The 20,025-nt window shown below is 37.1% G+C and overlaps 5 protein-coding genes and 1 pseudogene across 5 annotated transcripts in view; 2 read left to right on the top strand and 4 right to left on the bottom strand.

Annotated features, from left to right (window-relative positions):
• Window positions 1-272: 272 nt before the first annotated feature.
• On the bottom strand, window positions 273-1,102 carry LOC115997422 (annotated as a pseudogene).
• Window positions 1,103-1,305: 203 nt separating this feature from the next.
• LOC115997421 (digalactosyldiacylglycerol synthase 2, chloroplastic-like) lies at window positions 1,306-3,322 on the bottom strand. Its single transcript, XM_031236976.1, has 4 exons — window positions 2,789-3,322; window positions 2,418-2,681; window positions 1,982-2,331; window positions 1,306-1,906 (listed from the first exon to the last, which is right to left on the bottom strand). Exons 1-4 carry the CDS (start codon window positions 3,068-3,070, stop codon window positions 1,417-1,419), a joined length of 1,386 nt encoding a protein of 461 aa, XP_031092836.1. The 5' UTR covers window positions 3,071-3,322; the 3' UTR covers window positions 1,306-1,416.
• Window positions 3,323-5,621: 2,299 nt separating this feature from the next.
• Window positions 5,622-11,442, top strand: LOC115995687 (NAD-dependent malic enzyme 59 kDa isoform, mitochondrial-like). The gene is made up of 19 exons (XM_031234790.1): window positions 5,622-5,848; window positions 6,266-6,362; window positions 6,871-6,989; window positions 7,080-7,247; window positions 7,574-7,702; window positions 8,133-8,193; window positions 8,385-8,488; window positions 8,559-8,642; window positions 8,780-8,886; window positions 8,998-9,091; window positions 9,383-9,499; window positions 9,681-9,746; window positions 9,965-10,037; window positions 10,121-10,207; window positions 10,376-10,430; window positions 10,506-10,577; window positions 10,666-10,728; window positions 10,826-10,940; window positions 11,044-11,442. Exons 1-19 carry the CDS (start codon window positions 5,720-5,722, stop codon window positions 11,110-11,112), a joined length of 1,809 nt encoding a protein of 602 aa, XP_031090650.1. The 5' UTR covers window positions 5,622-5,719; the 3' UTR covers window positions 11,113-11,442.
• A 496-nt stretch (window positions 11,443-11,938) lies between these two features.
• LOC115995820 (phosphomannomutase-like) lies at window positions 11,939-14,774 on the top strand. The gene is made up of 12 exons (XM_031234974.1): window positions 11,939-12,108; window positions 12,319-12,439; window positions 12,802-12,846; window positions 12,932-12,998; window positions 13,270-13,346; window positions 13,461-13,496; window positions 13,634-13,689; window positions 13,784-13,883; window positions 13,996-14,091; window positions 14,218-14,307; window positions 14,471-14,522; window positions 14,609-14,774. Exons 1-12 carry the CDS (start codon window positions 11,954-11,956, stop codon window positions 14,656-14,658), a joined length of 945 nt encoding a protein of 314 aa, XP_031090834.1. The 5' UTR covers window positions 11,939-11,953; the 3' UTR covers window positions 14,659-14,774.
• Window positions 14,775-14,916: 142 nt separating this feature from the next.
• LOC115995823 (protein Iojap-related, mitochondrial) lies at window positions 14,917-15,869 on the bottom strand. The gene has a single exon (XM_031234976.1). It carries the CDS (start codon window positions 15,830-15,832, stop codon window positions 15,236-15,238), a length of 597 nt encoding a protein of 198 aa, XP_031090836.1. The 5' UTR covers window positions 15,833-15,869; the 3' UTR covers window positions 14,917-15,235.
• A 314-nt stretch (window positions 15,870-16,183) lies between these two features.
• Window positions 16,184-20,025, bottom strand: part of LOC115995817 (K(+) efflux antiporter 2, chloroplastic-like) — an 8,742-nt gene continuing 4,900 nt past the window's right edge. Inside the window, exons 8-21 of the mRNA XM_031234969.1 lie at window positions 19,802-19,870; window positions 19,609-19,674; window positions 19,286-19,375; window positions 18,909-19,013; window positions 18,692-18,820; window positions 18,240-18,449; window positions 17,972-18,121; window positions 17,795-17,848; window positions 17,624-17,682; window positions 17,443-17,509; window positions 17,192-17,368; window positions 16,931-16,987; window positions 16,718-16,792; window positions 16,184-16,544 (exon numbers count right to left, since the gene is read on the bottom strand). Coding sequence (XP_031090829.1) covers window positions 16,431-16,544; window positions 16,718-16,792; window positions 16,931-16,987; window positions 17,192-17,368; window positions 17,443-17,509; window positions 17,624-17,682; window positions 17,795-17,848; window positions 17,972-18,121; window positions 18,240-18,449; window positions 18,692-18,820; window positions 18,909-19,013; window positions 19,286-19,375; window positions 19,609-19,674; window positions 19,802-19,870 — 1,422 coding nt within the window. The 3' untranslated portion in view covers window positions 16,184-16,430. The remainder of the gene's footprint in view (window positions 16,545-16,717; window positions 16,793-16,930; window positions 16,988-17,191; window positions 17,369-17,442; window positions 17,510-17,623; window positions 17,683-17,794; window positions 17,849-17,971; window positions 18,122-18,239; window positions 18,450-18,691; window positions 18,821-18,908; window positions 19,014-19,285; window positions 19,376-19,608; window positions 19,675-19,801; window positions 19,871-20,025) is intronic.

Below are 20,025 nucleotides of genomic sequence, written 5' to 3'. Positions count from 1 at the left end.
TGGTTGAAAAGACATTTCATGTGCTGTTTGCTCAAACAAGTAGGATCCATTTCCTCATTTGGAAGGTGAAGAAGTACACTAATAAGGTTGGTAATCATTATATACGCTAGGTATATATTCATTAAATTTATACATTCGGACATTTTTAAGATATTAAGTGAAATGAAATTAATTTAATTCAAACATATTCAATATATGGACTGTTAATGTAATTAAAAAAATCGAATGATTGCATTCGGATGGATTAATCTCACATGGATTGAGATAGCGAGTGGTCCAAAATACTGTTTATTAATGATAAACCATTAAATCATTTTGACAAAAGGACATGCAATAGGAAAATCAAAAGTTAGTCTTCACTGGTAAAACATTCGTACATATGAACACACACAAAGATTCATTCCCATCTCAGAAATCAATGGGATGCTGCCATGATGGGAAGGGAGAGACCACAACTTTGCCTCTAGCTCTCCCAGTTTCAAGATACCCAAAAGCTTCAACCACATCACAGAAATGGAATGGACCTGCAGGATCAATCACTGCTTTCACCTTTCCACTCTCCAAAAATGGCTCCAACTTCTCCAGAATTTCCCCAGACACTCTCAAGCCACCAAACTCTCCTCAACAACTGTGAACTCTGCCAGTGTTCCCAGCCTCTTCATCTCCCCTTCCAAGTTGAAGTTCTGGATGTTCCCATACACCTCATCTCCAACGTCAAATTTGGTCACACCACTCCCCTTTGCGACGACAATACCTGCCATATCACATCCAGGAACCACCTGCATAAAACAAAACTATTATAATCAAGGAATTTCTTCAACCACTAACAGGCTAAACCTGCATATATACTCACTCACAGGGAAATTCACGGGGACTAAAGACGTCTGCCTCATCTTGAAATCGATAGGATTCAGAGCAGCAGCTTGAACCTGGACAAGAAGCTGATCATGTTTAGGAACAGGAATGAGGAAATCTCCAAGCTTTAGCACTTCTTTAGGACCATGCTCTTCATAGTACCATGCTTTCTGCATATCCTGCAAGCGATTCGATTCTGTGCTGAAAATCTTCATTTACTGGCTTTAAAGAATCGCCCTGTAAAGTCCGAGTAAGAGAAACAGAAAGTGATGACAAAGAGCTTGGCAGAACGGAAGTTATACTTCTGAAGTTGATAGCTGATAATGTTGATGATGATGAGGATTGTTTTGTTCATATGCATAGAGAGTAACCTGAGCTGACTTAGCAGAACACTAAAAACAACCAACCACTTACATACTGTCCATATCAACACTAAGAACTGAAAGCCACTGACAGTATAAAATAGTACTTTTATAAAAAATAAAACATATCACATATTATGCCCATTCATAATCATAATTGTCATTCATGCCACTCTACAAGCCAAAGTAAGGCTCATATTCATCTTTCAGAAGGAAGAAGTCTCCATTTCTTGGAAGGAACAGGCAATCCAAGCTCTCTGCATTGCTCGTCGTTTGGTGGTGAATATAGCAATCCAGTTCCGATGTAATGCACAAACGCTGATGCGCTCTCGAGGTGACTGTGTAGACTAATGGATTTCGAGAGGAAAGGCTTTGAACTTGTCTTAGGTTGTTTCTGCTTTGGTACATTGTCTAGCTGTGCTGCCTGCAGAAACCGTGCTGTTGCAGCCTCCCATGAAAGCTCGTGTCTTTGTTTGTCAGTCAGAGGGGCGGGTTGCTCGGACAATGCCTTGAGAGTGGCATTGACAAACCCATCATCATCATCATTGTATGTCCAGCAATTTGGGAACTGCATAAAGAACTCATTTGAGGGATGTTTGGCACACACAACTATTTTCCCCATTGCTATTGCTTCTGCTGTGGCTGTACAGACAACATCTGTTGTGCTTGGATTCAGCAGCACTTTGTAACTTCAAACAAAGAAGAAATTATCAACAATCAGAGAGAAGACTGAAGTGAAACAGACGAAATCGCCTAAGGCTTACTCATTAAATTTAGGATCAGAGTGATCCTGTCCGGGATGAATCCGGATTGCCAATTCCAACTTCTTGGCAGCTAGCTGAACTCGAGCAGAATCCTCGCCACTTCCATATAAATCAATTTCGATTCCAGCAAGGTTGTTTTGATGATCACTTAGAAGTTTAAGTAGCTCCCCATAGCCTTTGCTCCACAACATCTTTCCAATATAGTAGGCACCTTTGGTGAAGGTTTGAGCACCATTCTGCTGCTGCCATTTCGTCTTCTCACCAATCTCAAGAAACTTCGGATTCACTCCGTGGACATTGCACACAATTGATCTAGGAAGATCCTGTGTAGCAGCAGACAACCTTATAACCTGCCATTTCAAAAAACAGAAGAACAAAGTCCTTTTGAGGTAGAATATAGCTAATTAACAGAAGAAAATTATAGATATTCTATTACCCTGTGGCAGTATATGTTGACAACCCAAGTATTTATGTATTTTAGGAAAAACGCCGCTAAGGCGTTCCTTTCTCTCTTGACAATTTCCCTGTAATTAGTGTGGACAATTCCTATAACAAGGCGAAACTTCGATTTCCATCTCTTCCCATGATGATACCAGGTAAGATGCTCAGGCTCCTCAAGAACTGCTATGTCTGCTTCATCATCTGGGATTACAACTGTAATGTCTCCCAATCCAAGAATGCTCCTTTTCTCTACATAGAACTGCAATGCAAGCAGTATATATGCCAAGTGAATTGAACAGCAACTAAAAATATAATGATCAAAGCTTTAAAAGACAAGTTAAGTTAAGCAAACCAAATCTGGATTACTTTTGCAGGATAAAAATGTATCCTGAAATTTGATTTGAATCCAGTCCTCTCTTCAACCCACTGAAGGGCATAGCTTTCTTGCTCAGAAGGATTACAAAATGTGATGTTGTTGGGAAACAAGTGTTGTTGGTCTTTCAAAGGCAGCCAAGGGACAACCAGAGTGACCTTCCTCTCACCATTTTTGGCAAGATAGGCAGCACGAAACAAAGGGTTCACAGCAGTTCCAGTCAGCCATGGAATGCTTGCAGTAGTAAATATTGCAATATGCTGTTTCTTATCCATTCACTAATCAATTTAGAGTTGTCGTGGACAGTGTACAAACACTTTGGAAATGGGCAGACACATTTTATGTTTGAAAAGAAAACAAGAAGTACTATACACTTCCTTAATCTTATCTTTGAAGGACATTATAAGTACAGAAAAAGCAGAAATGTCGAGAATAGAGGAAGAAAAACAACAAAAACTTGTCTTGAAAACATGGAAACTTGCTAGCATTTTCCGGGCAGGTAGGGGAAACCTCACGGCAGCTGATACTTTCTTCAAGGAAGAAGATGTGATTAGTTACGTAACTGCCAAAATAACAATGACGTGATAATTAAGATAAACATTCTTGCACGCCTAATAGTCTAATACATGTATTCAAAAAAAAAAATAGTCTAATACACATTTGGTGACTAGACAGATGAGTACTCAATTGAGACTGGACTATATTATTATTTAAATTAGAATTTATTAAATTTAATTGTACCAAGTAACGGATTCTATAATTATCTTATAATTAAATGATGAAAAATGCAATTTTCTCAAAATATTTTATTACATTATACGTGGGTCATATTTATTGAATTATAATTATAAAGTTCATAATGATGCAAGGCATTGGGACACCCTAAACCTTTTACATATTGCATGTAATCTCTGTTTCGTCTGGCATATTATATTGCATGAACCTATAATATAATATGAGTAAAACCAGTCAAAAACCTATCATATATTCTTGTCAAAAAAAAAAAAAAAAAAACCTATCATATATTATTAGATTTCCCATGTTGAAAGAACAACTTTAGTCGATGAAATTTTAATTCCGAGAATCGACAACTTGTAAACCGTACGTGTAATTTACGCCGAGAATATATACTTACGGATGCTCTGATCTCCCTGCTCGGCGCCGCTGGATTATATGGAATTTGTGTAACTTGGGCATGCAAGCTAAGTTGTTAGTCAGAGAATTATTCGTGGTAGAAGATATGGAGCCATTTAATTAGTCATCATGCTACAAAAACCGCTAGTTTTAGAATCTGGTACTGAAACTGTTCGCAAGTATTCTCCAACTTGAAAGTTGCAGCCTGCTGCTTATTTACCTACACTATAAAACATTTTTAATTTGATTTATATATTTATATATCCTCCATATAACAAATATTTTACAAATTAAATTACAAAATTTTATAAAAACCATGACTCATTATAGATGGCCAGCAACCTAATTAACATGATTGACCTATGAGTACTAATTCTTATACCTTGAACCATGATTCACAGTGCACTGTAGACCATAATCTTTTATATCAAACTCTTGCAAATCTCTCAACAGCTACAATTGTCTTGCACGGGATGTTGAACTAGTTGACAACTTATTAGTTCAACTACTCTTTGATAACTACTCTTGATCTCTAAACTTGATCTTGTTGTACCACGAGCACCAAGACATTACATATTCTTAGACTCTAAACTAATACTTTTGTTCCAAACAACCCATCACGGATATTTTTCAAACATTATTGTTGTTTTGAAAAAGTATTTTATTGACAATTACAAATAGTAGGTTTCAAGGCATTACAATATACTTTTCAATTTAGACAAAGTGGAGTTGGTCAATTTCTTGACACACAACTTAGTCACTTAAATCACTCCTACATGAATTTCAAAAAAAAAAATAATAAATAAAAAATTCACACCCACATGTCCTATTAAAAAATAAATAAAAAATCACACCTACATGTCCTATTAAAAATCATACCTACACGTCCTAATAATTATTGGTTGTCTATGAATTGAGCGACCTCACTATTAGTTAAAAATAAAGTTACTTGTTCAATAGTTCTACCTAATCTAGAAGGACGTTTTTTCTTGATTAGTTTTCACATAAAGTACAATGTATCATCGCTTTATTTTTTCAATATTTTCAGGTATATTGAGTCTAGATTAATTTATATTGTCTAAAATACATAAATATAAAATTTTATTATAGTTGGTAAGATCAAACTAAAACGAATTCTAATAAAAATTGAATCATACAATAACTTATATGTATTGTACAAGTGAATTACTAATTCTAAAAATAGTGAAAAAAGATAATTCAAAACTACTAGTATAGTTTAGATCACATAGTGTTTATAATATGTTTTACGTACTTTATATAATTTATAAACTATTATATATGAGAATGATTCACTAATGCACGCTCTTAAGAGCGATTACAAATTTCTTTCTTCCTAAAAAAATGGAATATATTCTTAGCCTTGCCTAAAGCTTGTGCAACATAAATTGCCTAAATTCCATTCCCTTACCCTTTCTGAGTTCTGCCCGCCATCTTCCCGGGCAGCTTTAATAAATAGTTGGTGTTCAAATCTGACCCTCCAAATCTAGTAGCATGGTCGATCCAACGATCTCCAACACGCTGTCTGCTGCCCTCGAATCCCGGGCAGCACCTTCCATGTTTCATCGCCTCTCGACTGCTTTGACTCGGCAACTTTCCATGGATGCACGCTGATAATGAAAAAACAAACTTAAAAAAATAAAAAATAAAATGCAACTGACGGCGACGATTTTTTGCATTCAGGAAACCACATTATCGAATGAAACTATAAATAGCAGTCGGAGGGTTGGTAGAAGGCGTGAGCCCGTGAGGTTGGAGTTTGAGGACGCACAATGTGGAAAGCGTTGGGATATGCAGCGTCGCGTCTCGGCCGATCGCGGCCGTTCACCACCGCGATCACTGGACCCTGTATCGTCCACAAGCGCGGCGCTGATATTCTCCATGATCCCTGGTTCAATAAGGTCATTATTCTTCATTCCCTTTTTTAGCTTTCTATGTCACTATAACCTTAAGCGCAATAAAATGTCGTGGTTTTACGATATACACACGCACGCACGTACATCAAGGTGTAAGCAATTTGAAAAAAAAAAAAACAAAAAACAAAAAACAAAAGAACTTTTGGACTGTTTTGGCTTTTTGATATGTCGTCTCGGCGAAAATTCCTGCCAGTGAGGGTTATGTAATCATGGTTTATGTCAATGTTTTGAGTGAAGTGTTAATACCGTTGTCTTCATGCTTGATAGAGCTTAAAGCTATGCGTCGTCAGTAGATCTTAGTCGTAGAATTACTATTCTCAGCAGTTCAATTATCTATTCTTCATTTCTGAGCTGAAAAGTAGCACTAATGGCGAGTTTTCCCCAAAAAAAAAAAAAAAACAGGATACAGGTTTCCCGATAACTGAACGAGATCGACTGGGACTTCGTGGTCTTCTCCCACCTCGTGTTATATCATTCGAACATCAATATTCACGTTTCAGTAAGTTCAATAATTTATGTAACTGTTTTCCTGTTACAAAATGTGTTGTTTTGTGTAACAAAACCTCCATCAGGATTGCCGCTTTATTCTGGTAGTTTTTCTTGATTGGGAATTGGGACATCATCCAGTTGAAAGTGACTTTTGGTTGCTTTGCTACTTGCCAATTGTTTATTTGAGAAAAAACAAAACAAAAAAAAAGGTTCTTAAAATCAAATAAATGTAGTTTGGATAATTTTTTATGGTCAATTGAGCAAGTGGAAAACAACTTGGTGCTCACTATGGCACAGTGGCACACGTACAGATCTTTTCTATTTTTCTATCTTTCTATTTTTGTGTATCATTTTTTGCATAAAAGAACTTAAGTCTCCAATTTTCACATAAAAGAAGCCAGCTGTTTGGTTATTATCAAACTGCATAGGACTTATTTCTTTTTTCTATTGTGGAGTATCTTCCTATTACTTAATTACTTGCTCACAAAAGTATGCCTGATGTTTATTTGTATTGATAGTGGAGTCATTTCACTCGCTTGAAAAAAATACTCTCGGTCAACCAGAGGGTACTGTGTTATTGACGAAATGGAGGATCTTAAACCGACTTCATGACAGAAATGAGACATTGTACTACCGAGTAAGTTTGGTTACATATGGTGCTCGTAAATAGTAAGCAGTTATCAAATTAATGTCACCCTACAATTGCTTCATTTTCTTCTTTTTTCAGGTCCTTATTGATAACATCAAGGATTTTGCTCCTATTGTGTACACTCCAACTGTAGGATTGGTATGCCAAAACTACTCAGGGTTGTTCAGACGCCCACGTGGGATGTATTTCAGTGCCAAAGATAAGGGAGAGATGATTTCTATGATCTATAACTGGCCTTCTGATCAGGTAGTAAGTGAACCTTGCAATTACAAACTGCTTTATTAGTAACTCATTCATATATTAAACTGACATATTATCTGATTTATTGAATCCATAACAGTATAAATCAAAAGATTTTTAATGTTCTTCTGCATTCCATAAAACTTGAAATGGGAGTTCTGTTTTTGAAAATTATGGTGCATAAAAAAATCACTCTGCTATTGCAAGGTTGTCTTTCCGATTCTGTATGCCTAAGATGAAGAACTATTCTCACTGTCTGATATGATGCCTAAAGTTCCTGTAATTGCTTTTTGTTCAGCAAATACCTTACTATTTCCTTCGCTGGGTTGCAGGTAGACATGATTGTGCTGACAGATGGAAGTCGCATTCTTGGTCTAGGTGATCTTGGAGTTCAGGGGATTGGCATACCAATTGGCAAACTTGATATGTATGTTGCAGCTGCTGGCATCAATCCCAAAAGAGTATGTCCCTCTGTGTATACTTTACATGCTATTTCACACATACATGCATGTGATATGTGCAACTACTTTTGCATGCCCATATCTATGCACTTGAGGTGTCTATAACATGAGCATACGGTGATCCATCTCATGGTGGAAATCTGTCAACATAAAACAAACTACTGTCTATGATCAATTAATGATAGTTAATGCTATTATATTATTCTGCTGATTTTGGAGTAGTTATATTTATGCCTTTAGCACAATGGACTAAAAACATTAAATTTGATAGTACTATGAATAACCAGACTAGAAGATCATAGCAGTGTGGTTTTGTTAGATACAAATTTACATTTGATCGGTGAGGTTCTATTTCATTTGCCATGCCACTTTGTAAATATATTTGTATATTTTTCCTGTTCAAGTAACTTCCTTCTGCAATATCTGGTAGGTACTTCCTATTATGCTTGATGTTGGAACAAACAATCAGAAGCTTCTAGAAGACCCTCTATGTGAGTAACCCATGCGACTATAATGCTCTTATATATTAGTCCTTTACTCCTTCCCCTTCTATTCTAGCCTGTTTTTATTTGTTTCTTTCCATTTGAACTGGTATCTTTTTGTCTAACTTTCAACTGCTGGACAACCTTTCTCTTTTGCATAGATCATAGTTTCTAATAGTTGGTATTTGATTGTGTTTTAGATCTGGGATTGCGGCAGCATAGGTTAGAAGGAGAAGAATATTTATCCATAGTTGATGAATTGATGGAAGCTATTCATGCTCGTTGGCCAAAGGCTGTTGTGCAGGTCTATTTTCTTTTGAAGTATGACTTGTCATGTTCAATTGTAATACTAATGCTATGCAAAATGTCATCAGTTTGAGGATTTTCAAGCAAAGTGGGCATTTGAGACTCTACATCGCTATCGGAAAAGGCTTTGCATGTTCAATGATGACGTACAGGTAGTTTGCTTGATTCTTGATTTTGCAGTATCTCTCTGATAACAGTAAAACAAACATACAAAGTTTGCTAATCATTGAGTCTCCTTTCCTTGGGCATCTCCTATGTCAACATTTATATTAATATTCTTGTTTTGCAGGGAACTGCTGGTGTTGCTCTAGCTGGTCTGTTAGGGACTGTTAGAGCGCAGGGTCGACCATTAACTGATTTTGCCAATCAAAAAATAGTTGTGGTTGGAGCCGGAAGGTAGGTTAAAATACAAGTACTAAAAAGTATTCCCTTGTTCATATGATCTATGTTTTCAATGGAAGCTTCATGCTACATTTTCTTATTTTGTCCTTCTTTCTCTTGATTCAGTGCAGGGCTTGGTGTTCTGAACATGGCAATGCAGGCTGTTTCGAGAATGTCAGGGCCATCAGCGAATCCCCACTTCTTTGTTTTGGATAAGAACGTAATAATCTACTTATATAGCATGTGTTCTATATCTGTAAATGTATTAATGCTTTGAGCTCTTTGCGTACTATGAATACTATCTGAAATTTCTTAAACTTCCAAAAGGTGATATTCTTCATTTTGTCATAATGTAAAACATAATTATATAAGTAATCAGAGATCAGTAAAAAGTCAAAGACGCAAATAAAAACATGAATGTGACAGTATGCCATTTTTGTCATGCTTGCCCATTTTCTTTTGATATTATTTTTTCTTCTGTTTATTTGAGAGACTATGGGTGCTGATGCAGGGTCTTATAACAGAAGAGAGGCAGGACCTTAATCCAGCTGTTTTGCCTTTTGCTAAAGCGGCCCAGCATGAGATCAAGAGCATAGGACTTCATGAAGGTGCAAGTCTTGCTGAAGTGGTGAGTTTACTGATAAATTTTGGTGGCATGTATATTTTTTGCTAGTTTAGAATGGGATATATATATACATTAGTCATTAGCTTGTATTGGTCTGCTAGGGATAAATGTGGTTGGACAATATAACCCAAGGAAACCTACTCTCATCCTAAAAAATTTATCAGTACCTTTTATGCTTATGCAGGTTAAAAAGGTTAAGCCTCATGTGCTTCTTGGTTTGTCTGGAGTGGGTGGTATCTTCACTGAGGAGGTGTGTCATTCATATTTACCATGCTTTTTGCACCATCCATTACTTTTCTTTATTCTCTTCTTGTATGTTGCAAGGTAGGAAATTTGGAACTAGGTTTTTTGGTTTCAAACCAATGCATTATTCTACCCTAATTTTCTTATCTTAACAAATTTTGATTGGAATTCCTGGTGCAAATCCTAACCAAATCTTTGCAATTTGTTGCATTAACAATCAATCAGGTGCTAAGGGCAATGCGGGAGTCGGATTCCTCTAAACCTGCTATCTTTGCCATGTCAAATCCCACAAATAATGGTTCGTCTCAGTTCCTTTCGTGCATATATACTCTTCAATTTTCACTTGACTTAGGGGTTTTGCATTTGCTTGGCTTGGAACAGCTGAATGCACTGCTGCCGATGCTTTTAAGTATGCTGGTGGAAATATTGTGTTTGGTAGCGGGAGCCCCTTTGACAATGTTGACTTGGGTAGGTTCTTGCTACTTTTGTGCTACGTCTTTTGATAGTATCTGGGGATTTTTCTTTACTGCCCCTAGCTATAACAATTAAACTGTAGTGCTTTGGTCATTTTTTCTTGGGCTTGTTGATCTTGTTACCTCAACCTCACTATCTGTATGTGTTTGATGTGGTCATCAGGAAATGGAAAAGTTGGTCACGTAAATCAAGCAAATAATATGTACCTCTTCCCAGGGTACGTAACGTACTGATTTTCAAACCATACATACTGTTTTTCCTCAAAAAACTCAACGATTTTCATGCTTTTCAGGATCGGTTTGGGAGCTCTCCTTTCTGGTGCAAGACATATTTCTGATAAAATGTTGGAAGCAGCTGCTGAGTGGTATCGTACATATTGATTCTTCGTTTACTCATCCTTCTCGAGCTTTATAAACACAACACTCACTAGTTTTTTCTTTTTTACTCTGCAGCCTTGCTTCTTATATGTCAGATGATGAAGTCAAACAGGGCATCTTGTATCCATCAATTAACAAGTAATCAATCACCTTAAACCAAACCTGCAATATACGATTATTCATGGTGTCTGCAATGCAATTGGCTATATCTGACCGACATTTCTTCCCTGTGTAGCATAAGGGACATTACAGCAGAGGTTGGCGCTGCTGTTTTGCGAGCAGCTGTTTCTGAAGAACTCGCGGAAGGACATGGCGACGTGGGGAGGAAAGATCTGGAACACATGTCAGAGGTATATATATTGAATTCCAGATTTCATTCATTCATACGTGTGTTTAGCTTGTAAAGAAGAAAACTGACAGCTTTACTCATTTGCTTAATGTTGATGAGCGCAGGAGGAGAGTGTTGAACATGTAAGGCGCAATATGTGGTATCCAGTTTACAGTCCTCTTGTTCATGATTGAACCACATTCTTTCCGCATCTGGTATCCCTATCACTTTGAGACTCGAGCTGGTTCAACGGCCAGTTATGCGTTTTTAGCACACGTTTTTTAGGTCTATAATGTAGTATGAAACAAGAACATGCAAGTAGTATTTGTAGTTTTTTCTTACATCCCAAGTCTTTTCATTTGTTTTTTTTTTAATTATTTGTTAGTCAATGTAAACTTTATGCTATTTTTCTTGGTCCTTAGCTTACAATTTGGATTTGGATCCTCATGCAATTAAATATTGTATAACATTTTGTTTCATTCCAATATCCAATAAAGAGGGATTTCCTATGTGATTTCCTTTCATTTGGCTTCTTCTTCACATAAACCACCAAACCATTGCACAAGGCATAATGGCATATGCCTTCTAAAGATACTTGTGGATCCACATCTTTTGTGTGTGGGCTTTTTTATGGGGAATTGATTTTAAGGATTTGAAGAGGTAGAAATTAATTTAAATTTGACATTCTTATTTGGAGAATTAGAAAAAGGTCTAACTTGCTTACCATTTAGATTCAGATTTAACGCTCTTACTCTAATAAAGGTTCACTTCGACTAACTCTTATTATATTATAATATAAGCCTACACCAGTCTTGTGACTTTAGCTGTTAAATGATCACAAGTAGGTAAATCAGTCTAGTTAGTTCAAATTAAACTCAATAGAAAATTCTCACGAAGAGTTGAACTTGGAACCAATTGTGTGATTAACTTGGCCGGAATTATCTCCAATTTGTACATGTTTGAGACTTTGAGTGTTAGTAAAGTGTGAGTGGTAGCTTTAAGTGAATATTACACAGTACAGGATGGCAGCCACTCATGACTCACCCGCGATCCACCACCAAATGCTATAAATACCTTAAGCTTCAAGAACAGAACAGCCCATGCTCCATCTCAGATTTGCAACAACACTTCCTCTCACTCACGGCTAAGCTCTTTCCCTTTTGCCCGCATTACTCGCGGACTTTACGCAAGTAAGCCACTCCTTCACGCACTATCCCGCTTTTCCTATTGCTAGCTAGCAAATTTGTTTGGTAATGGCGCCGTGGATTTGTTTACCTGAGTTTCCGGCGGAGTTGAATTTACTTTTTTGACCTTTCGGGCTGGCTGGCGTTGCGTGTCCTCTATATATGTTTGCAATGTGCATTATGAACTCAACGATCTGTTCTTGCGTTGATTTGCAGTCGCTGTTGTAGATTGAAGGTTCCGGATTCAACGCTGACGACTTTGGATCCAATGGCTGCAAGGAAGCCTGGTTTGATTGCTCTGTTCGATGTCGACGGTACGCTTACTGCTCCGAGAAAGGTACGGGCCTGAGTTTCTTATATCTAACTTTGATTGCTAGTCTTCCATTATCTGTTAATCTATTACCTTCTGCATAGACCTTCGAACGATCTCAAATTCTTAATTTGCGGCTACTTGAGATAGATTTTGCTGTGGTTAAATCAATTAATCAAGTGAAACTGAGTTTAAGTTATTATTTTATTTTTGGAACAAGGAAGACTCTGCCAATCTGTTTTGAGTTTTTATGTATTGCCATGTATTAGTGATCAATTACTTTCCAATATTGTACTAACTTTTACATATGCAGCAAAGTAATCAAGTTTACTGTCAATCACCACTGCATGATTGTTTGTTTTGTTGATTTAACTTTACTTTAATTTCAGGTGGTTACTACGAAAATGTTGGAATTCATGCAGGAACTAAGAATGGTAGAGAATTTTTACTAGATTAGTCTTTATAATAGGTTAGCTGAACATAAAATGCTTTCTGCTTAAAGGTTTTGGCTACTGGCAGGTAGTCACAGTTGGTGTTGTTGGAGGTTCAGATCTTGTTAAGATATCGGAACAGCTTGGCAACTCTGGTTAGCTTTAATTACCCTTTCCAGAATTTCGATTGATTATGAATAGAGGAGTTTCTTGCTGATTAATATAAGCACAGAAAAAAATTCTGGTTTGCTTGGATGTTTTGTGCAGAACTGTAACTACATACTTTTGCATTCGGAGATGCCTTTTCTTTTTATATTCTTTTTAATTATCTCTCTTTTTTGTTTGTGTTATTATTATTATTTTTTAAATTTGGTAGACTTTATCAAACTGATTTTTCAATGATTAAGTGTAATATATTTTTTGCAGTTATAAATGATTATGATTATGTATTCTCTGAGAATGGACTGGTGGCACATAAGGATGGGAAGCTAATTGGAACACAGGTGATGTTAAAGAGTTCTATCTAGCTTTTCCCGAGTCTACTAACTTTTAATCTTGTATTTTCCTTCTTATTTCAAATTTGATACCTCGCTGATTATGTAATTCCACATGTGCAGAGCTTGAAGTCTTTTCTTGGGGACGAAAAACTCAAGGTAAGTGCTTGTGCCAAAAACTGCAATATTTGTGTCCAAACAGTCTTCATGTGTGAGGCAATGCAAGGTAGTAAGAAGGAAGCCGTTCTTGGGTTTATTGCTTTATCATAACTGCGTACTGCAAACTATGAATGCAGGAATTCATTAACTTTACTCTCCACTATATTGCTGACTTGGATATCCCAATAAAAAGGTGAGCAGAAGAAAATTCAATCCAAAAAGAAGTGCTAAACATTGCTCAGAAACTTCTCAGACTTAACTTTTCTCCTCCCTTTCCTTCCTTGTAGGGGAACATTCATTGAGTTCCGCAGTGGTATGCTTAATGTGTCACCAATTGGTAGGAATTGTAGCCAGGAAGAGCGAGATGAGTTTGAACAATATGATAAGGTACTGTATGAGTGGATAAACCACTACTGTAATAGCTTCACATTTACATCTCTAACAAAAGAATTGGTGGATGTAGTTGATCTGATTTGTCTAACTGGTGAAACATGTTCAGGTTAACAAGATCCGTGAACAAATGGTATCAGTCCTTCGAGAAAAATTTGCTCACCTCGACCTCACTTTTTCTATCGGGGGCCAAATTAGCTTTGATGTAACACTAGTGACTATTTCCTTGTACTTAATGAATTATTGATCTTTTCAAAAAAAAAAAAAGAATTATTGATCAGTAAAGTTTCAAGTCAGAGCTCAAAAGATGATTCTCCAAACATTGTTACAGGTTTTCCCTCGAGGATGGGACAAGACATATTGCTTGAGATACCTTGATGAGTTCAATGAAATCCATTTTTTCGGAGACAAAACATACAAGGTAACATTAGTTTCCATTGCAGCAATTACTGACTATTTCAGCCTTATCCTAAAATGCCTCTAAATTATTCAATTGGTTCATTGTGTTTACAATAAATAAATATGATTGCTTAACCTGTAACTGTCCCATTTTATCTCAATGATCAATATGAGCTTCTGTACAGGGTGGAAATGACTATGAGATTTTTGAATCTGAGAGAACTGTGGGGCACACAGGTCAGATCTATATGTTCTTGAATATGAGTTCCATTACACTGGACTTCAGCAATCTTACAAGTTCATTGCTTTGTTTTTCTTGCCAGTTACTAGCCCAGATGATACAGCAGAGCAATGCAGAGACATTTTCCTGTGATTTCATCAAACAGTTGCAATATTCAATGCATTTGAATTGTAATTTTATGTATTTGTTTGTAAAGCAAACCATGTTGTGCTCTAAATAAAAGCTCTGAATTTGTCTTTCATTTCCAACATTAAGCATAGATTACATACATTCCAATTGCAATAAAAAAAGGTGATTGTCTTTACAAGTATTTCTGGCTGATCTCTACTGGACAATGCTTAGATTTTTGCAGCATTCAAGTAATCAAATTCAATGCACAAACAAACACAATGAAGCCCCAAATCCCTTGGATTTATGCACAACATCAAACATCGATTGTTCAGATCACAGCAAAAATAGAACCTCAACATCGAGCACAGACACAAATTTGATACAATTAAAAACAGCAGTCTAGCTATTCATAATTCCAAATTTGTAAAACTTATCAGCAGCTCAATTGGGTTTCTTTCTGGTATAGAAAATAGAAAATATTAGCTCAAGCAAAGATCATCACAGCAATGAAATTCGCAGCACAAGAATGTTCAGAATGCAAGTAAAGAAGAGAAATTTCAGCCGTGGAGATCACTTCTGCAATCGATTTCACTGATGATTAAGCGCCCGGCACGATTGTGTTAGGGCGTTTCTTAGAATTATTCTTGGGACGAATCTTCACGAAAGCCTTGGCCAAAGCCTGGTCTTGATCCTGCTTCTGATCCTGGACGCTATTTGATGCATCTGTGGCCCAAAGCCTCTCCAAATCGTAATACGTTCTCACTTTCTCGTCGAGAGCGTGAATTATCAAGGTGCCGGAATCAATAACAATCCACTTCCCTCCCTCTTGCCCTTCCACGCTCGGCAACACCATTCTTTTCACTCCTCTCTGCTTTTGCTTGACCTTGTAAATCAAAGCTTGAGCGATATTCCTTACGTGCCAGGCTGATCTTCCGGTGGCGATGACCATAAAATCGGCGAAGTCGTAGTGCTTCGGAATCGGAATGACTTGGATGTTGTCCGCCTTAACATCGGTGAGGATTTTCTCCACCTCCTCCAGCTTCAGCAATCCTCCCCGTCGGGATTCTCCTTCGCCGCCGTTAATAAGCTTGCTTTCCGCGGCGGAGGAACATAGAGAACGGTTAACAACGGTGGAGCAAAACCCTAGCTGCTTGCAGCAAGGCGAGAAAGCTCGAGACCTTAGAACCGACCACATTGCATTACTGCCACGGATGGTGAAACGAAGATCTGTCGCTTTATATTAGGGTGAGAGTTCGACAAAATGATTCCTTTTTCCTATTTTGCACTTTATCTTTTGAATTTTAATATGAAATATTAATAATACCTTCTTTGTCGACATTTTTTTGGTAATTTATGGATTATTACACGTAAACGAAACTTATTCAATGCACACTCTTGAATAATGCAAGCATATTTCATTGTCACGCAAAAGAGTCATTTACCCGTTAAACTTTTTACTTTGCAGTTGTATTAAAGTATATTGACCTACAACTTGTTGAAAACTTGAAATGCTCATATAAGTACACACTTACTACCATTGTGATAGTTTAGTGATGCGAGGTAAGTGTAATTAATAATTGTGTAATCACATTGCAATTAGTTTAGTGATGAGAATGTAAGATTACAGAAAGATGTGCAAAATTCAACAGTCCCCTTTGTTGCTGCTAATTTCCTGTACAATTATAGCATGGGAACAAGTAGAGTATACAATTCTTCATGGTTTGTTCTGCACGTACTCCATTTCTTTATGCTGTTTTCTCCATTTTCCTCTTTCTTGGCAAAACAAATGGGGTTTATATCGCCAGTGTACCTTCTGGTTCATCTGAGAAGTCTGAGGATTGAGGTTTGGTTTTATTCACAACCCGAGAATATCCATACCCAAGAGAGCTTCCCGTGGTTTGACATAACTGCAGTGATGAACAATTATGTGGTCTAGTAGTTAGTCCTAACAACCTTCTGTGTAAAGACACATACATAATCTTGAAGTTGAAGATTATTGGTGGAAATGCCACGAAAGGCGACGGGGGACTGGAAGTAGAAAAAGGTATAATCTTGAATGTAAAAGCAGGCGGTGTGATACCTCGGCTAGCTCAGATAGGTGTCGGGACCGAAACTCGTTGATCGTTGCTGCTATCTCTGACACCGGCAGTTTAGTCTGAAAACCGAGAAAATGTAGAGAGAAGTCGTGACATGGAAAGGTGCAACTATGGAGATGCAGAGGGATCGTAATTCGAATCTAGCAACTCAAACGATATATATATATAGCTCTGGTGTTGGTGTTGCAACTACTTACTTGTGCAAGGACTGCAGCAGCCAACTGTAGACTTGGTTCCAAGGTTTCTGGCACAACCTATGAAAATTATAGAGCAAAACTTATGATCTACATCAACTGTGGTGTTAACACCAACAATTTAGTAAAATTTTCTTATCGCTTGTGGAGACGTTAGTAAAGGACGAAAGGTTTTTAGTGCAAAAATCACGAATTCATGCAAACACAAGGAGGCGGGAATCTGTTGAAACATAATAAAAACACGAGAGAGAGAGAGAAAGATACCGCTGTTGCTCCAGCCTTTTCCAAGTTGAGGCCGTGATCAACATCATGAGCACGTACGAATGTCTTTACGTTGGGGAAATGCTTGTTCAGGGCCCAAACAGTTCTGTAATTTGCACCGGGGCTATCCAATGTTACTGCAGCAGCGCAAGCTCTTTCAGCACCGACTTTATGGAGTACCTAAGAGGGAAAAAAACATATAACTTTAGCAGCGGTCTCCTTGAATTGAAATTATGTTTTCTCGTTAGCTTTACCTCTCGGCTACCAGCATCACCAAAGTATACGGGAAGATCAAGTGCGCGTCCAATTGCAACTCGATCACTGAAAACAGTGAAAAGCGAGAAGCATGTAAAATGAATAGTTAAAAATATACATAATACATTTGATGATTACAATCCTTGCAGATGAAAAAAGTAGAGAGACTTTAGATTATACCTTCTAACATCAAGAGCAACAAAAGGAATCAGTCGTTCAGATAGAAGCTGTGCAATGATCTGCAATGGTCAAAATATACGACAAATGAAAGAGAAAGACGCAATTAAAAACTGGCAGGGACGTAGACAGTATATAACAAATTAATGAACTAAAAGGAAGAAAGTAAAACACCTGACCCACACGTCCAAATCCACAAATAATAATATGATCTTGCAGATCATCTGTCTGAAAAATGCAAATAAAATTTTCAAACAGTGCTCATGTACAGTATTAGTATACTGCTAAGAGAATAACAGAACTTGATGAAGAAGTTATCAGTTCAACTAGCAAAAGGTTTAGATGCTTCACCTCACTTTCCACAGGTAACAAACTTCGCACATCATGAAGCTCGAAACGAGATGCTATTAATTGGCCTCCAGCAGCCAGCCATGGCGTTAATGCCATTGAAATACCCACTACAAGGAACAGCAGAGATGAAAGCTGGGGAGACATTATTCCCTGAAGGCAAAAAAAATAAATAAATAAATAAATAAAATAAAAATTATAGAACTACAAGCTAATTAATTCTATTCGCATTATCAAAACAAATATGAATTAGGAAATGAATCAAGAAAACCTGGTTAACAGCTTCTCCAAAAGCAACAAAGGCAAACTCTCCACCTGGAGCAAGTAGGAGTCCCACTCTTATTGCAGATATAATTGAAACGCCAAAAAGCCGACCAATTAAAGCAACCAATATTGTTTTTCCACCAATTAGAAGACCAAGTGAACCCATAATAACTGGGAAATTTGAAACGAGAAGCTTGGGATCAATGGACATTCCAACCTAGAAGCAAAAACCAATACCATCAGATGCAGGAAAAATATATTTAGCTCAGAATTAAGCTGGTTGAATTATGTAGGAGTGCCACATATTGCTGCATCAGGAGAACTATAGCGGTTGAGGAATGAGATTTCATTGGATGAAAGAATTACAAAAAGCAAGAAGGCTAGACCGAAGGAGGGCAAATGGTCAAACAGCACAGAGTGACACGAAATGTACTTTTGGATATGCAAATGCAAACCTACCGTCATGAAAAAGAGACCCAATAGAAGGCCACGGTATGGAGCAATATCTGATTCCACCTGTAGTGAAAATTCAGTCTCTGCAAGAAGTAAACCGGCCAAAAATGCACCCAAAGCCATAGAAAGGCCAGCCTGTTGATCAACATTGAATAAGACATTAATGCCTCGACAGCAAATTCCCAACAAATGAATCAATACAAGAAGAATAGATGAGACCTACCCTGGCAGTTAGGAGGCTAGTGCCAAGAATTACAAGCAGTGTATTAGCAGAAAATATTTCTGCATTTTGATTCTCCGCAATTTGCCTATAAATTGGCCGAAGCAGCTGCAGATTATTCAAAAACCATAAGGCAAATGTTCTAAGATCTATGAGATACATGAAGTTTATTGGTTATAACTCACAAACATCAAACTCTATATGAAAGAAAGAAAAAAATCCATAGAATTCAGAAATTACAGTTTGTGGAAATTAAAGACCTCTTAAATTTCTTTGAAAATAAACATTCACAAGAACTTCCTATCATGTAGCAGGATCAGCAACAAAAAAATGCATAGAGATGACTGAAGTCCCAAAATTTTCAATATTCATAAGCTTACCAATCGCCCACCAGCAATAATGGCAGTAATAGCCACAATTGCCTTGACAGCAGCTACTCCAAGGGCTTCAGCTATGGCCTGGAAACCAACCTGAGAACCACATAATTTGATGAGCAAATAAGGCAGCGTGCGGCATAAAAAAGGTGATAATAAAAGTCACAACAAGCATAAGTTCTGTAATGATGCTGTGGAAACTAGAAGAAAATATTAATGTAGACAGTTGATCAGACTATAGCATGAAGGATATAAGCATGGAAGAACTGAAGAACTCACAAAGGAGCCTTCAGTAGATAAATCAAAAACTTCAGCGAAAAGGAAATTACCCCTCCTTTGGACGAATTTGGTGAAATAAGAGGTATCAGTATAAGCAAAACAACCACTGCTAAATCCTGAAGTAAAATAAAAACCAATAAGCTAAATTAGAATAATTAGAATCAAAGTCCACAATTGCAAGAAGAGACATGCATCAATACATAGCACTTACAAATCAAGAAAATTCTCCACACATGTAAATACCTGGAAGAGTAATACAGAAAATGTGGCTCGTCCATGTCGTGATGTACTTTCACCACGTTCCTGCAACACCTGCACGTATTCCACCACAATCACTCCAAATGATCTGAAATGGAAACGCATCCTACCTTTTTCTTGACTAGTTTTTTTTTTTTTTTTAATCTTTTTTTCAGAAGCGGCTAAGGGAAAAATTTAGAGATTAAAAAAAAAAAAAAAAAAAAAAAAAA

The sequence above is a fragment of the Ipomoea triloba genome, chromosome 11, assembly GCF_003576645.1.
Source record: "Ipomoea triloba cultivar NCNSP0323 chromosome 11, ASM357664v1".
In the NCBI taxonomy this organism is placed as follows: Eukaryota; Viridiplantae; Streptophyta; class Magnoliopsida; order Solanales; family Convolvulaceae; genus Ipomoea; species Ipomoea triloba.
Note: the sequence above shows the minus strand (reverse complement) of the source record. Positions and strands in the feature narration are given on the sequence as shown.